Genomic DNA, 18,501 nt, shown 5'->3' with positions numbered 1-18,501 from the left:
GCTTATCCCATAAATATACTAGGGATGTGTCCCTAACATCTAGAGCAACAAAGAACATTTTCTTCCTATGCAAGTAAAAACAATAAGCTTGTGGTTTTCCTACATTAAAGTCTTCAGAACGTTCTGACTCTTGAAATCACAAGAGAAAGATCAACAGAAACTACACAAGAAAAAGTGAAGTATTTTCTCATAGAGTAGAGGAAACATCCATTAGCAGCTAAAGCTTAAAACTTTTAACTGGTAGTGTGGGTGATCTGACTCATTGCTTTCACGAGTGCTATTAAGTAGAGTTTTAAGACAGTAGTGGAACAGGTGGTGCTTCCTCCTACTTCTGAGCCAGTCTCCTGCTTTACCTTCATCTCCTGGTGCTGGTCCAGCTGTTCCTGTTCCAGAGGGCTTTCTCCATCTTCCCGCTCTTGCACGTTTGCTTCCGCATCTGCCCTTCCTTCTTCTAGGGGGAGCACTTGGCTGACAGTGGAGGTCCTGCAGCTACTATCAGACGCGTTTCCATCATAGTCATTTGCCGTGGGTGATGCGGGTTCTGTGGAAGTTTTCTCCTTTCCTTCTCCATTCACTAAGTTCATAGCAAGCAAGGGTTCTGAAGTTTGAATAGGAGTATCTGGGCTAAGAGTGGCCACTTTATCCTCCTCACACTCCATCTGGTTTTGTGCTGCCATTACACCATTAGCCACACCAGTCTGTACACCCTGAGTTGGATCTGTGTCATTTCCCTGCTTCTGTGGTGGATGCTGGGAGAGGAGCTTTTGCTGAGGGGTGGTTGTCAATTTATGCCTTCCTGGTGTCCTAGGAGCATTCAGGTGCACAGCAGAATCTTTCTTCAAATCACTGTAATTTGATAATGTGCTAGAAGATAAAATACAAAAGAAGGGTGAAAACACTGGCATGGGAAAGTTCTATAAGACAGACCAGCTTATTCCAGCTGAAAGGAGGTATTTAGTGAAGACTTTCCTCTGACGGTTTTAGAAATGTGGATTAGAATAGGCGGGTATAGTTCTCAGTCTCTTGGGATACTATACACCCTTAAATAAACATTTCAATAAAGATGATAAGACTGAGCATTAGCTACAGGGTCTGGAACATTTCCTTAGGCTGTTTATCAGTATGGCTCATTTGTAAGGACAGAGATGTGAGAAACAATTATAGTTAATAAAGCCATCTTTTTCCAAGATTTTACTTTCATAACATTTTAAAAACAAGTATAGTCAGCCCCTCAGTTTATCAACAGGTTGGAAACCAAAGGTTACTTTTGTTTGGAAAGCGGAACACATATTCTCAGAAACTTTGTCACCTGCTCTGCCATAACCTAACTTATCTCTCTGCTTCCACTCTCCACCCCTTGGAATCCATCTCTCTAGGTCAACCACGGAGGTTGAACTCTCTGAGGGCACCCTGTACACTTACAGGTAGCCTAGCATTCTGACAATGGCTCAGGATTGTGTACACACAAGCCCCTGCTAGCCCCAGCCTTGTTCATTTCCATTCTCTTCCCTTGCCGTGCTCCTGCCCCTTCTGCCTCCTTGCTACTCCCACATTCCCAACAAGCCAATGTGTGCATCTAAGGATCTCTGCAGCTGTTGTTCTCTTTGCCCAGACAACTTCCCTAAGACATTGGTATGTCTTAGGTATGGGAAGGCTGACTCCTTCCCCTCATTCAGGATTCTGCTCAGACATCACCTCCTGGATTATTCTATTATAGCACACTCTACCACCAACTACACATCTCATTTTAGTCTTCCTTAAAGCCCTTGTTATTACTTGATATTATATATAACTCTTAATAGTATACAATGGAACCTAACCACCAATATATTACAATGTCCCTATAGAAATATTTGCATAACATTTTAATCTAGGATTCCAGGGAGGAAAAACATAAATCTCTGGGCTGCAGTCTTGGAGAGATTCCTATGACCTAATAAGGAGACAAAAATGAGTACAGACTAGTAGTCTGTGAGGGCGCGGAACATGCCTATCATGTTCTCTCTGTTTTACCCCCACCGCTTAGCACAGTGCTAGAAATAGGAAAGTGCTCAGTAATCAGCAATGAGTAACTGTGATTGTGATGGTGATCATGGCAGTAATTCATAACAGCAGCTAACATTTATTTTAAAGTTTTTTTTAATGTTTATTTTTGAGAGAGAGAGAGAGAGAGAGAGAGACAGAGAGACAGAGACAGAGACAGGGCATGAGAGGGGGAAGGGCAGACAGATAGAGGGAGACACAGAATCTGAAGCAGGCTCCAGGCTCTCGGCTCCGAGCTGTCAGCACAGAGCTTGATGTGGGGCTAGAACTCTGGACAGCGAGATCATGACCTGAGCCAAAGTCGGATGCCCAACTAACTGAGCCACCCAGGCACGCCCAGTGGCTAACATTTATTAAGTGCTGGAAAGTACACGGTATTCTTTACATTATTTGTTTCTACTCATAATAATTGAAAACAGGACCCCAAAATAGGGAAATTGAAGCTTGGACACTTACATAACGTGGTGGCATCACATGGCTAAGAAATGATAAAGCTAGAGTCCAAACCGTAAAGACTGACTCTAAATTCCATGGTCTTAACCCCACATTGTAACACACTAGAACATGAAAGATGGAGTGAGAAGCAAGGGATCAGGCTGCATATAAAATGTGGGAATAAAGTCCAGAGGTGGCCTCTTCCCCAGAGCAGACTGATGTTACAGGGTAGAGGACACAGCAACACGGTTCACGGACAGTGCTGAGATGTGCATTTCCTTCTCCCTTCATTCTACTCCTCCTGGACACTGCTGATCTGGACTGGAGAATGGAACAGAGAACAACAGACAGCAATAAGGTAATGAGGGAGGAAAAAAAGACAAGGTAAGCTCAGCATCACAGGAAGGGAAGGAAAAATCTGGCAGGGGAAAATGTCACATATATAAAGTTGGTCGTTGTCAATATAAATAAATATCACATACTCCACCGTTAATATTTGCCTTCTGGGAGAGTATACCCTTAGCCTAGACAATTTCTCAAGCAGTCTTTGGACATTTGAATGGTATGGTCTTCCTTTTCCTGCCCACATCAGTGTCCAGAAACCCAATAGAAAAATCCTCAGCAGATCCTCTGAACCAAACTTTAGACTTGCTTGGGATTTTTGGAAAGAATAGTTAGGCGTGAAAGATAAGAACTTCCTGTAATAAGTAACATGCAGGGGATATGCAGGTAGAGGTGGGATAGGGATAAGGTGGGGAGAGGTAAGTAAAAGCAGTGGTTGAGCCAATACATATATTCCTGCTGGTTTGTGGACACCAGACCGTGCGGAAAAACAGTTGGCCTTGAAGTGCCTTAGGAAAACCAGTGTTCAGTTTCACGGAAGATGTTATTTCTTTCTATAATCCTGAAATCTTTCATAGGTTAAAAATACCAGTTTGTCTTATACCCCAAAAAACCAAAAAACCTAATAATACATACATAAATACATAAATAAGTAAATAAAATTTACATGCTCCAACGACATCCTCCAAATCATTCATCTTAATAGTGTTACCTGCATTACTGCAGAGCAAAATTCTGATTCCTAGGTAAAGTCTTAATAGGGTGGTCTAATAGTTGGTGGTCTATGATCCCACTCTTCCTGTCAGTTTACTGTGGTAACTTGGCCTGATGAATCTCTATTCCACAAAATGCTAGTCTGAGTTGTAATAACTGGGGTGAAACCTGAGAGCTGCACACACTGTAGGCGCATGGACATCACTCAACAGGAAATACAACTTCCATTCAAGTCCTGTAGACTCAATGCAATGCTAACCCATTCACACACTTTTAGGGCCAGTTCCTACTAGTAATACCTCACTAAGAACAGACAATCGTTTTTTAAAACTGGCAGCAGACTCTGCTACAAGTAACACCCCTTCACCAGATTTGCCAAAATGCTCACGTTACATTCTATCTACACTTAAAGCCAGTTTGCTTAAAATGTCCTAAGCCACAACATCTCTCTTTAGATACAACCTTCAAACTTTGCATCAAAAAATGACTTTGAATCTGTGAGGTTTGAAAGAGTCAAAGAAAACTGGTATTAACAGGTGGAAAAACTACGTCCATTTTGTGTATGGGCAGGAATGCAAACAGTTGGGTTACCAAAATGGTGAGAATCAGAAGGCTCAACCTGTTAATACTGACCCACTCAGTGCTTTCTTTCTTTTCTTTTCTTTTTTTTTTTAATCTTTTTATTTAATGTTTATTTATTTTTGAGAGAGAGAAAGACAGAGCATGAGCGGGGGAGGGCAGAGAGAGAGGGAGACACAGAATCCAAAGCAGGCTCCAGGCTCCGAGCTGTCAGCACAGAGCCCGACGTGGGGTTCGAACTCACCGACCGCGAGCGAGATCATGACCTGAGCTGAAGTTGGACGCTCAACCGACTGAGCCACCCAGGTGCCCCATGGGCTTTCTAAAGCCACCCCCAGACCAGGTATGCACTACAGACAGGGGTCCCGGCTCCAGGCCTTCCTGATATTTCCTGATATTATGCAGTCACTGGATTTGGCCCTGGGAATCTGCACACGTTAAGGGTCATTCTCTGTGCTACTGAATCAACTTGCCCTGAGAAAAAAAATTTTAACTGTTCTTTCCTAAATCATTCTAGTAAAGATTACTATAATTTAAGGTAGCAAAGGTATTAAAATTCCTACTTCAGAGGGAAAGATGTTGAAGTTTTAGTGTTTATGACTCAAGTGCCCACAATTGATTGGGAATGAAAAATGAAGACAAGCTTCTGGACTCCTTTTGTCAAGAACTTGTTACTATAGTCTCATTTTATTTTAAATGTTTATTCGTTTTGAGAGAGAGAGAGAGAGAGTGAGAGCACAAATTGGTGGAGGGGCAGAGAGAGAGGGAGACACAGAATCCAAATCACCCTCCAGGCTCTGAGTTGTTAAGCACAGAGCCCGACATGGGGCTCAAATCCACGAACCACAAGATCATGACCTGAGCCCAAGTCAGACACTTAACCGAGTGAACCACCCAGGCACCCCAGCATTTTAAATGAGGGACATTGTAGTTTTGCACTTGGTCACAATTTTCAGAAGATTTTTGAAGTATTTCCAAGCTATGATCCACTATATAAATAACAATACATCTTGCAAATAAATCATGAAATCACCCAGTGGGAAACCATTCCCAAGTATTACACCAGAATAAATGGAAACATTTAGCTTCAAGGATGAAAGGGAGGCTATATATGTTGCTTAATTAAATACAGACTTTTGGTGACAGATAAAATTAAAATCCTTCTGACAAATTTTTTTTTAAAAACTTCTACTTACATCAGTGATGGGCATTCCAAGAAAAAGCAACTGAGGTCATATGAGTTTATTTTTATCTTTAAGTGAGAAATACACTTTTCACCTACTTTTTTTGAAACATTAGGACTAAAGAATATAAAATTGTATCTAATAAATGCAAAACTGAGCATGCATTTTGCTGCTGGCAATATCTTCTCCTTACAAAGGAGGGAAGAGAGGGGACTAGGGACTGAATGGGTACTGAAGACTCCTGTTAAATAAAGTGGGTCAGAAAGAAGGCCACAGAGATGGCACAGGCCGGCAAAAACTACATGCACAAACATACAAAGTGAGAAACAAAGAGATAGAGGCAACCTCCTGCTCTTCCAACCCAGACATCTAGCCACAAACAGAAGGATGCAATGGAGTAACCCAGAGTGACACAGGCAGATACAAAGGAAATGAGAGAGTGTATCTATTGATCTATACAGCACACAGCATGATAAAAAAGCTTCTGGCACAGAGTGCTACACACCGGTCATATACAGAAAATGGTAATTCATATTAGGGCAAGTTTAAATATTTTTAAAATTTACTCTTTCCAAAAGCCTACCAAACCTAGTAGAATAAAATACTTTTGAATTACAGAATCTATTACTCTATCATCTTAAAATGAAACAAACAGCTTTTCTCTCCCCACGTCCTTTTCCCGTTGTATACTAGCTCTTACCTGCCTCCTTCAAAGCGACTGATGAGATCAGATACCTTGCTGGGTTTTTCTTTTGAGACACAAGAAGCAGAGGCAGGTTTAACTTCCTCCATCCTTGGTTTTGCACTAGATAAAGCTTTATGCCTGGGAGTTTGGTGTATATTAGACGAAGGTGGATTCTGCAGATGTAATGGCTTTGGAGGCACTGTCGACAAAAAATGAAAACAATTGAATATTTCACTAAGCTGTGTTCCACAACAAACATATTTCATATCTCATGCAAAAATCTTCAGCATTATCAAGCTTCTGTAAAGGGGTCTGTCAAGTCTGTATTGAATCTTAATCAACAGACTTCCATCTATCTTAGACATTCGCTGTGTCCTGTGGAAATCCCATCTCCAAGAATCAAGCGGTTCTTTTAATTTTAGGTCATTTTAAATATGGCCTTATTAAACATCTAAGGATCTATATATTTCTATGACCTTCCCAAGCCTATTAGAGATAACACAGCAGTTATTTATCTAAACAGAGAAAAGAAAGTACTAAGTTTGAAACTAATTCCCAGGGATACACTGCTTGCTACAAAACAGATTTTCTAACAACAGAGTGTTAAGTAATATACCAGAATCCAAAGCTAGTAAATTAGACATAAAAGCCAACAAAACAACATCAAACAACAGTAATTACTGTAGCATCTTCCCATTTAACAAAAACTCCTTATCTCATTTGATCTTAGAGGAAATCTTTTGCATCACAGTCCTTTGAGGTAGGTAGCGTTATTCACCTCTTATGTCTATGAAGGCTCAGAGTGGTTAAGTGATTGGCCTGGAGGAATAAGGCTGATCTGATTCCATGACTGGTACCCAGACTCTAGCTCCTTCCTCCTCCAGCACTGCTCCTCATCACACATCCAGCAAAAGGGGTGATAGGAGTTCTACTAGTATTGTCTGCTATGTTAATTGTTGCCTTGTATTAATACACCACAGATTCGTTGCTTACTACTAAGCCCTTCCCTCAGTTAACAGATCATTTCCTGAAATACTAAAATCCACAGAATTTCTCTTAACAGATGAGGAATTCTGTAGATGAGAAAATATAATATGCCGTAAGTGCTTTACCAGTATAGGAATTACTTCAGTTTTGAAAATCAATATACTTTGCCTCTTAGATTAACATTCTGGGCAAAGGATTATAGAACATGTATGTATTTTTCTATAACTGGTTCTAACAAATTAAATAAAATCATCTTTTTTCTTTTTTTAAACTCTTCTAACTTCCAGAAGAAGGGAGGAGAATCATGTCTCCTAATTACATGCCCCATTTTCCCCCAGCTGGTTATCCTGGTTTTTAGTCATCTCATTTCTTCTATAAACTCGGCTAGCTGACAGTTGCCTGATGCTCACTGGCCCAGATGTCATCATTTCTATGCCAGTTATCAATTCTTTCAGAGAAGAAGAAGAAAAACATATCACAATGAACTAGAGGTAGAATAATTAATTCACCTCATTCCCTTTTGAGGCAAGAAGAAAATCCCGATTAAAAAAATGATATGCTTCTTTTATATGGAAATGGAATTATTTTCCAAGATCTGCTCAGTGGGGATGGTTAAATATAGTATCCATTGAAAAAGAAGGGACTTAAGTAAGTGTGACATTTGTCAATTTTAAGGAAAAATTTCCTGTGTAGAATATATACCAAAATAGCAAAGTAGGACAAGTTCCCACCAAAAAAGCAGTTTTAATATCAGAAATAATTTCAACATTCCTAATTAGAATATTCAAAAAAGGGAGTGAATATGTTCTTTATAGCCCGGTAAAAATGGTTATATAAATATTGTTATGAAATTCTTGTAACTCATCCATCCAGAGTTTACTCAGTGAACATGACTTACTTATTACATATCAGACTCTCTTAGATGCTTAGAAAACTCAAATAAGATGATACATACCTAAATAAGTGTGACATTTGTCAATTTTAAGGAAAAATTTCCTGTGGAGATATATACATATCAGGCATTTTCCTGTCTCAACTATGCCTATCTCTTAAACTGTTTCAGAGGATAGTGTACTTTTTCTCCAAAGTGTTTATAATAAATTATTATGATTAGGTAGTCAAACAGTATTGCACCAACCAGAAATAAAACAATAAGTATATTAGAGATATAAAGCTTTCTCTTTCACAAGATTGGCGTTCTGTGAGGGTAAGAAACAAGTTTATTTTGATCACAAATATATTCACAGTAACCGCATGCACAGTGCTTGGCAAATTTGTGGAATACACGAAGGAACAAATTAGTGTTATCAAGGAGTTCATCGTCTAGTGAGGAAACAGCTTAGCGATGTTGGGAAAGGTGGGCATTGGGGTGTTTTAGAAGCACAGAGGAGGCATCTATCTCAGCAAAGGGAGACAACCCAAATGGAAAATAAAGTAAATATGCACATCTTAAATAAAAGAGTACAAATGTTACAGGTATATGACAAAAATCTCAAGATGATGCATGAATGGCTAACGCATCAGAAACACGGTCCTAGGGGGAAATAATGTGTATTTTGGTCAAAATCTGTAACTGATGTAAAAATGACTGTCTTTCCCTCCCCCACCTCCTCTCTCATCATTTCTCATCTTTCTTTTACCCAACTTCCAAATGCTTTCTGGACATCTCCTCGGTGTTCTATCAGCACCTCCAGTTCAATCCTGAAACTTAACTTACTACTTCTTCCCGCTGTAGCCCAAGGGATGTAAAGTAAGAAAAACAGTGTTCAACCTCGCTAATAATTAGGGAAATGAAAATTAAATTTAAAATACGATTCTATTTCAGCACCGTCAAGTTAACAAAAAAATTTAAATCTGACAATACCAAATGTCAGTGAGGGAATCAGACAGTATGAAATCTCACACATTCTGGGAGGGAGTATAAATTTACAGAACCATTAAGAACTTGACATTTCCAGGGGCGCCTGGGTGGCTCAGTCGGTTAAGCGTCTGATTTCAGCTCAGGTCATGATCGCACAGTCCGTGAGTTCGAGCCCCGCGTCGGGCTCTGTGCTGACAGCTCAGAGCCTGGAGCCCGTTTCAGATTCTGTGTCTCCCTCTCTCTCTGCCCCTCCCCTGTTCATGGTCTGTCTCTCTCTGTCTCAAAAATAAATAAACGTTAATAAAAAAAAAAAAATTAAAAAAAAAAGAACTTGACATTTCCAAAATATATATCCTACAGCAATTCTTACATATCTATACAGAGCTTTAAAAATTTTAAATTAATTCAGTATTACTGAATATGTATTAAGTTCTATCCACTTGATATTATCAATGAGCAAAGGAAATGAAACAAAAAAGTCCAATAAGTAAACCATATATGAGAAGGTGGTGAGAGCTAAGAAAGAAGGGGGAGGGCTCAGAACAAGATTAAAGGGATCTGGAATATGGTAGGAAGTGCAGATTGCAGTATTAAGTAGGGCATTCAAAGGGGGCCTCTTGGAAAGGTGCAGATTTGAAGAAGACTGGAAGTTGGGGGAGTTACCTTGGGAAGAGCATGCCATCAAGTAGAGAACAAGCTAGAGATAATGGAAGCCAATGTGACTGAAGTCAAAGCAGCAAACAGGCAAGAGTAGGTACTGAGGTCAGAGGGAGGGCATGATAATGTAGAATCTTGGGGAACACTGTAAGAATAGTGACTTTGAGTGAAATGAGAAGTTGCCACAGACTTCTGTGAAGATAAATAACATGACAGGACTTCTGTCCAACTGTGTCACTCTGGCTGCAATGTTGACAGTGCAGAGAAACAGGGTAGAAGCAGGGAGAAGGGTCAGGAGAGTACTGTGGAAATTCAGCCAAGAGCCAAGAGTACTTAGAAGAAGGCAGTGAGGAACGTTGGTTTCCAGGTATGTTTTAAAAGCAGACTTCCTGGGACAATTGGGTGGCTCAGGCAGTTAAGCTTCGGACTCTTGACATTGGCTTAGGTCATGTTCTCACAGTTGTCAAGCCCTGTGTGGGGCTCTGTGCTGAGTGTGGAGCCTGCTTGGGATTCTCTCTCTCTCTACCTCTGCCCCTCCCTTGTTCATGCTCTCTCTCTCTCAAATAAACTTAAAAAATAAATAAATAAAAGTAGACTTCCTGGAAGAATAAATGTGAGGTATGAGAGAAAGAGAGAGGAATCAAGGATGACTCTGGAGACCTTCAGCCTGAACCACTGGAAGGATGGAATTTTCATCAAGGGACAAAACAGGTAAAGCAATTTTTGGAGGGAAGATCAGCAGTCCAGTTATGGACATGCTAAGTTTGACATTATCTAGTTGACTATAAATAAAATGGGCTTATTACAGCCAATTTTATAGACCATAAGTACAATAAAACAATTTACTTAAAAATTTCCAACCATCCAGGGGCGCCTGGGTGGCTCAGTCGGTTGAGCATCCCACTTCGGCTCAGGTCATGATCTCGTGGCTTTTGAGTTTGAGCCTCGTGTTGGGCTATGTGCTGGCAGCTCGGAGCCTGGAGCCTGGAGCCTGGAGCCTGCTTTGGATTCTGTGTCTCCCTCTCTCTGCCCCTCCCATGCTCACACTCTGTCTCTCAAAAATAAGTAAACATTAAAAAAAATCCAACCATCCAAAATAATTACTGAACATGAAAAAAAACCCCAAATTAATAGTTTAAATTTGGGGATTACCAGAAGATTTGGTTACTCTTATTTTACTTACTATGAAAAACAATAGTTGGCTTTTTTTTTTTTTTTTAAAGCAAACCCTACGCTTAACATGGGGCTTGAGGGGCGCCTGGGTGGCTCAGTTGGTTAAGTGTCTGACTTCAACTCAGGTCACGATCTTGTGGTTTGCGGGTTCGAGCCCTGCGTCGGGCTCTGTGCTGACAGCTCGGAGCCTGATGCCTGCTTCGGATATTGTGTCTCCTTCTCTCTATGCTCCTTCCCCATTTGTGCTCTGTCTTTCAAAAATAAATAAACATTAAAAAAAAAAATGGGCTCAAACTCATGACCCTGAGATCAAGTGTCATATGTTCTACCAACTGAACCAGCTAGGCGTCCTATATAGCTGGCTATTATTAATGCATTATACATTTATAACATATTATACTTTAAAAATGGGACATTACACATAGAATGCTTTACTTTAAGAGCAAATGGAATAGGTTTGAGTACTTTACATTTACTTAAATTATTTAGGCAATAATGTTTCAAAGTTCATGATACTTTTTAAACATTAAGGTTTAATGATTGATAAGTGATAATATGTAGGCTCTATCAAAATAATTAACTATGGAGAATGTTGTGGATCAAAGCTCCTAAGAGAAAAAGAACTATTAGCTTTAATTGCCAAGGAAGTTATTTTGAGTTATGTCTAGCATGGCAGGAAATAGGCCAATATTAAAAGTGGTAAACAAGAATAAAGACTTATGTTGGAAGTTGCTCAGTAATTTATTTGTTTGAGTGGTAGGATCGGTATGAAGTGAATAAACCATTGTTTTCCAAGGCTTTAGGGTATTTCTGAGGCTGAGGCAAAATAAGCCCTAACTATTGAAGGAATCCATTTCAAAAGCTACAGGCTCTTACTTACATTCAAATGTAAGCTTATGTCATCTAAAATTTAGCACTTTTATTGTTTTAAAAACCATAATTCTTCAAAAATACTTGTTGGTATTTAATTGATATAATGACATGCAACATTATTTTCATTTCAGGTGTATAATATGATCCAATATTTGTATATATTGCCAAAGGATCACCAAGGTCTAATTAACATCCATCACCACACAGTTAACATTTTTTTTTTACGTGATGAGAACTTTGAAGATCTCTTCTCATAGCAATTTTCAAATATACAAAATCCAGTATTATTAACTATAATCACCAAGCTGTACACTATATCCCCATGACTTACTTACTAGTAAACACAAAAATAGAAACCTGATATTGTTCCAGACACGTTAGTATATAATCACCATGAATAAATGTATTTAATATTGTGCTTCCTTTTAAATATCACTAAAATTGGGGCGCCTGGGTGGCTCAGTCAGTTGAGCGTCCCACTTCGGCTCAGGTCATGATCTCATGGCTTTTGAGTTCGAGCCCCGTGTCGGGCTCTGTGCTGGCAGCTCGGAGCCTGGAGCCTGCTTCAGATTCTGTGTCTCCCTCTCTCTCTGCCCCTCCCCTGCTCGCTCTCTCTCTCTCTCTCTCTCTCTCTCAAAAATAAACATTAAAAAAATTTAAAAATAAATAAATAAAATAAATATCACTAAAATAGATTGTAGCTATGATATTATTAGCACTCCACATGAGGAAAAAAAAAAACACATTTATTTATGAGCTCTTTTGAGGATCCAGATCAGAGTTTCTCAAACTACTGACATTTCATAGCTGATAATTCTTTGTTTTGAGGGGGCTGGCCTGTGCATTGTAAGACGCTGAACAGCATCCCTAGCCTCTGCCCACTAGCTGCCATTAGAAACTCCCACAAATGGTGTCAAGCAAAAAATTCTCTAGACAATACCAAGTATGGGCAGTGGGGTGGGGTGGGATGGAGTGGGTGGGCTGGGGTGCGGGGTGGGGCTGCAAAATTGTCTCCAGTTGAGAACACTTATCTAAAATAAGAATTTTCAGGGCCCTTGGGTGGCTCAGTCAGTTGAGTGTTGACTCTTGACTTCGGCTCAGGTCGTGATCTCACGGTGCTGAGAAGTCCTGAGATCGGTCCTGAGACTAAGCCTCGCTGCTTAAGATTCTCTCTCCCTCTCCCTCTGTCCCTCCCCCCACTCATGTGTGCACTCTCTCTCAAGAAAGAAATAAGCATCTTCAATTAAATTAAAATTACATAATGGAGCTTAAAGCGTCAGTAGGCTCACCATTCACGATTTGCAATTAAGTGGGAATAAAGATATCAGTGTGATAATCTCTTGATGTGTGCAGGAAGTCCCCATGATATCCCTTTGCTTTCTCCCCTTCAGTTATCCAAATATTCTTAAGAGTTTGGAGAAATTAAAAGTAAGCTTCTCTCCACTAGAGGGTGGAGAACACTTTCATTTGGTCAATAAGTAGTCCTCAATCTCTTTGGCAGCTGATCTGACAATACCAAGATGTAGCCTTCTCTCCTGAATGTTTTTCTCTATATGGCACACATTCTTCCAAGTCTTAAGCAAAGAACAGCAGAAACAAAATAGAGGAAACATGGTAATGGAGCTGGGAGCCAATTCAACAAGTGTTGCTGAAGGCATGCTCTGCTATGGAGGGACTGGCAGTACAAAGGCAGAAGAAAACTAAGATGGACGAGTGAAATATATTCTAGGTCAGACTGCAGTGAATGTGAAAACACAACATACGTTTGAGGAAACACAAAATATCAAGGGTTAGGGTGGGGTTAAAATTTTAGCTGGGGAATTAGGGAAGGGCCAAACAATGAGCGAGAGTACTTTTAGAAAGTATAATGTCCTCTAAAGTCATTTATTTAAAATCTGAAAATAGTCCGTATAGTTATATAAAATTATATTAACCCATATTCAAAACAGGAAGTAAATATGTATTTAAATATCAAAATACTGACTTCTATTAAACTTTCATTAAGCTACAAACAGCAAAAGCAAGCTCAAGTGTTGTCTCTCTAAAGAATATGATTATTTTGGCACATAGCTCAGGAAGGACACTTGTGTAATTTATCTCAATGAACTATGAAAAACAATGAAGTAATGCATCTTCCCAAAAAAGACTTTATTAAATAATGAAATTCCTGTTTGTGATCTGGGCAATTACATAAAACTGAATTGCATTCATTTTTTATAGTCTTACCTCATTTGATCTTTGTCAGCTGAGGTCTAATGAGCAAGAGGGAACCTTGTATTTTGTAAATAAAATAGCTTAAATCATGCTCAAAAAAATGTCTATGTTCATATTCATATGAATTATATAGGGAGAAATATGGCCAAAATAAAAGGCTATAAACTCATGAATGGACCATTCATCTGAAGCACCAATTATTTGACCTTACTTGACAGTTATACTTGATACGACTACAAATACAGCTACCAGTGAGAACAAAAAGGAAAACGTCCCATAATCTGGAAGATAAGCCCCTTTTAAAGGTCTCTTTCAGAAATCCTAAAAACATAAGAACTTTAAAGAGTAACAGTCACTCTTTTATGATAGGTTCTCTATAACACTTTTTTCCTTGCAAGAACAGGAAAGAGACCAAAGTTAATACAACATAAATCAAAATGCTCAGCATTTGGTATAAATAAAAATTTATTCGGCAGAAACTACACATTAAATCATAGTAGAGCTTAGCTTTGTGTTAACGTTTCCAAAGGCCTTACTGTGTACCATCAAAACTGTAATTTTGTGCTTCTCACAGTTAATACCTGGTTCACCAGAAATTTATTGCTAAAAGGAAATGGTTCCTGAACAAAATATTCAAAGATTTCCACCATTATAATTGTTTCCTCCCCTTGTTGGCTGCTCAATTCCTGAATGGATGAGCCATTTATTTCAATTTCTGTGAAGACTTTTCAAGCCCCAGTTCCTGAACAGTAGAAAATCACATTTACTAAGTATGTTAAGCACGGTTTTACAATGATCTGTTTCACAGATCCTCTGAAATCTAGCAAGGCATACTGACTTTCTGACAGCACTCATTCATTTGTCACACATTTATTATGCAAATAGTAAGTTAGGCCCTGTACGAGGTCAAGCATAATACATGAAGTGTCCCTGTAAGGGGACAGTAATTCCAGCAATGAGAAAAGAACCCTAAGAGAAAAAATGTATAAGGTGTTTTAGGAGCAGAACAAATACCCAACTCTGCCTGAGACTGATTTTTCTTCCCCTGAAAAAAATAAATGCACCCAATTCCTCCCATTGAAAGCTTAAAACTCTTTCTTAGTCATTATCATTCTTCTGGATAGCCTTCACCAATGAACAAAACACCCAATCTAATTAAAAAAGGAAAAGAAAAAGAAAAAACAACCCACCAGCATACCTTGTGGCTTTGGACTTGCAGCTGAGTGTTTTGCTGGCGTTTTTCCATTTATTCCCTGAGCCTCTTCATCAGATACATTCTGATCAACCCGTGGGGTTGTGCTGCTTTTCACACAAGGTGGAACTAGAGTGATCTTTGGACAGGTACTGATGCCTGGGAGAGTTGAAAAAGAAAGGACAGGTAAATACAGAGGTGGAGCACAGCTATGTCACATGACCTAAATTCCTTTTTATCCCGTAAAACAAAAACAATCACAGTTACAAGACTAAGCATAGAAATATTTTTCCCACGTGTACTGGCCTTGACAGAATTTCTTGGGAAAGATCTCATTCCATGTGTTGAGAAACCTCGGTAATGCACGCTGACAGAGATCGAGCCCCTTCCTCCCCCACCACACACACACTCCCTCTCTTCCTCCCTCCCTTCCTTTCAGGGCCACAGAAAGGGCAGAATGCAGCTGCTACTGGTGAAGGAGAAGACAGGAGGGCCCCAGCATTAATCTGCTGAAAGCTTTCCTTTCCAGCAGCCAGTCACCAGTCATTGAGTGACTCTAAAGAACAAAGCAGGAAAGCACCAACATGACAGCTGACCTAACGACTCTAGAAGAACGGCTCGATGAATAAAGAAAAAATACATATACCCTTCCCTCACTCACTAGTTTACCAGAGTCCAGATCTACATCTGTGAGCTAATACCCATGTTTTCAACAAAAGGATTATACCGATTATACTGTCATATTTATAGCTCAAAACTCTAAAATGTCGATACTGAAAGGCATCATGAGACCAAGATGTAGAAAAATAGATAAACTTTTTGAGTCCTGATTTAAGAAGTTAATTGTTAAGTTTCAGAGACTTTTTAAGAAATCGTGTGCCAGTGCTTTCTCTTTATACTACTCAAACTTTCCTTTCTTCTAGTTGACATAGTGATATTAACAATAGACTAGACCCTGCTTAGGAGAAAATACAATTTCTACCAGGGAGATCATGATCCATTTAAGAAACTATCATTGGTTTAAAAACAGAGTTTCATTTTTACAGAATCCAAATAACTAAAAACAAAACTAGGAGAGATAAAAAGCCTTAATTATTCAAAACAAGAAAAGCTAATAAAACCCAATCAACTTTTTACTGAGTAAAAAAATTCCCTTTTATTTCAATTGATTATTAAACAGTATTGATTAAAATCTGCACATACTACTGCTTTATTTTCTGCATTCTCCTTGAAATTTATCTTGGTAAAATAAGTTTTAGAAGATATTAACAGTTTTAAGTATTGTCAAGAAGTTTTAGAGACCCAGTGCTGAAACAAATTAAGTGGGTTTTCATCAGACACCCTTCTGCTAAAATGAGCTGCTGGCTGGATTAAACATTCTTTAGCCAAACAGAAGGCTTTGAATGCAAGATCTAGAGATTATTTGACAGCATATTACTGCAATTGTAAACAGAAGAAATAAAAGGTTGAATCTTTAAATGTGTGAGCCTATCTACTTTTTTAGAAGAACTGGGTGAAGTAGGCAAAGTCTATCTCTAAAATCTGTAGCATTACATCCAACCACTTAGTCTTTTAGGAGCATTGGGATGTTGGTTCCACAGTGATCTCAAGGATGGTTTGGTGGTTCTAAAGGCCACCTTCTGGGGTCTGGAAGTGTGGCCTTGAGACAAAAGAGTGAAAAGCCAGAGCTTAGCTCCAAATCAGAGGCAGAAACTATAACGCAATTGTAAAATGAGGTACTGAAAGAATGTGATCTATAGCAACAAATCTATAAAAAGAAGGCAGTTAATGGGTTAAATGAGAAAATGGGAGGATACTGAATCTTTGAAAAATAGATCAACACTGTTACACATTAAAAGATGACACCACTTTAAGAATTAGCCTATTTAGGGGCGCCTGGGTGGCTCAGTCGGTTCAGCGTCCGACTTCGGCTCAGGTCACGATCTCGCGGTCCGCGGGTTCGAGCCCCGCATCAGGCTCTGGGCTGATGGCTCAGAGCCTGGAGCCTGCTTCCGATTCTGTGTTTCCCTCTCTCTCTGCCCCTCCCCCGTTCATGCTGTGTCTCTCTCTGTCTGAAAAATAAATAAACGTTAAAAAAATATATATATATTAAAAAAAAAAGAATTAGCCTATTTAGAAACAAAAAAATGTCTTGAATAAATAATAACTTGAAATTAAAAACTAGGCAATTTCCTGAGAGCAAACTTTCAGGGCATGATGTGTTTTATGCAGGTGTCATATTTATTAGAGAAGATTTCCCACGAATGTGCCAAAATGCCTGCAGTAAGAGATCAGCAACATATTCTATTTTCTTATAAATCCATTAAAGTCATGTTTATAACATTTTTTTTTTTGCCAGTGGCAAAAAATCTACAGCCAGAAACTTGATTTTAGATCATTGCTTAATACCAGTCTACAAACTTCAGCCACTATCACAAAGTATGAAAATATGGTTAAAGACACAGAAAACACATTTTTAAAGGGTTAAGGGGGGAAAAAAGGGCAATGACAAATAGGCAACAGAGACTAGTTGTGGCTGCAAAGCCAAAAATATTTACAGTCTGGCCCCTTACAGGAAAAGTTTGCTGACCACTGCTCTAAGTCAGACACATCGTGGTAAAGAAAATGTGCCATAAAAAAGGACCATTTTATTAAATGCTCATCTTCTGACACTTTGGAATAGCAATACAAAAGAAGACTTTTGAGTGTCTATGACGCACTCAGCCTACTCACATTTGGAGACAGTTCTTATTTGGGTGCCAATTACACAATACAGAACTGAAACCAAAATTGTAACCAGGTGGTCCACCCATTCAAGAAATTTTATATTAACTTTTAGATTCCAATTTACCAAGAAGGTGATTAAAACAGTTAATCTTGGGCACAAACACAACTAGTTTACGTTATGTTAGTGTGGGGGAAAGTGTCCTATTTAAATAATGTCTCCTCCTGAGTATTGGTAATCCAGTTTCAACCACTGGTCCTACCCATTTTGCATTCCTCTTTGGGTTACTAATTTACGCTTGCTGGGTCCTATCTTCTGTAAGGAATGTCTAGACATAGGCTAACTGCAAAAGTCTTCAGATATTCTCAATCCAGCCTCATCTTTGCATAAGGCTCCCTGTTCCAACTGGAGAGGTTGCCACTACAGCTTAAGTTTATCTGTCTTCTTTTGTATCATATTTGTGAGTGGCAGATAATGACTAGTTAGGGTGACTTTGTCTCCTATTTGCAAAATTTTGTTCTAAGCTGTTATACTTTGCCAAATCATTCTTGAGTGGCTTTTTCACATCTTACTCTTTGGCTATCCATTCCAAAGCAAAGTCCACTCAGTTCTCTGATTCTTCATGCCTGATCTCTTGCCATAGTACCACCCATGCCCCCAGGCAACATTGTTATGACCTTGATATGGCCATGTCTACACAGCCTCAACCATTCATAACATCTCTTCCAACTGCACCACATCTCTAGTCCGTAAAAGGTCGATGGACTTCACCCCTTGAGACAAGAGGATCTCTTGGATTTAAGAGGACAGAAGCAGTTTTACAGGGAAGACAAATTT

At 39.1% G+C, this 18,501-nt stretch overlaps 1 protein-coding gene across 6 annotated transcripts in view; it reads right to left on the bottom strand.

The window, feature by feature from the left end:
• The window catches only part of FGD4 (FYVE, RhoGEF and PH domain containing 4), a 285,834-nt gene that overhangs the window by 126,222 nt on the left and 141,111 nt on the right, over positions 1 to 18,501 (bottom strand). For all 6 annotated transcript variants that reach the window (XR_007456626.1, XM_049625266.1, XM_049625260.1 and 3 more), the window contains exons 2-4: positions 14,946 to 15,098; positions 5,998 to 6,181; positions 354 to 864 (exon numbers count right to left, since the gene is read on the bottom strand). Coding sequence is in view for 5 of the 6 variants with exons in the window: in XM_049625266.1 (XP_049481223.1) it covers positions 354 to 864; positions 5,998 to 6,181; positions 14,946 to 15,098 (848 nt within the window). In the remaining variant the exon portion in view is untranslated. The remainder of the gene's footprint in view (positions 1 to 353; positions 865 to 5,997; positions 6,182 to 14,945; positions 15,099 to 18,501) is intronic.

This window comes from Panthera uncia, chromosome B4 (assembly GCF_023721935.1).
Source record: "Panthera uncia isolate 11264 chromosome B4, Puncia_PCG_1.0, whole genome shotgun sequence".
In the NCBI taxonomy this organism is placed as follows: domain Eukaryota; kingdom Metazoa; phylum Chordata; class Mammalia; order Carnivora; family Felidae; genus Panthera; species Panthera uncia.
Note: the sequence above shows the minus strand (reverse complement) of the source record. Positions and strands in the feature narration are given on the sequence as shown.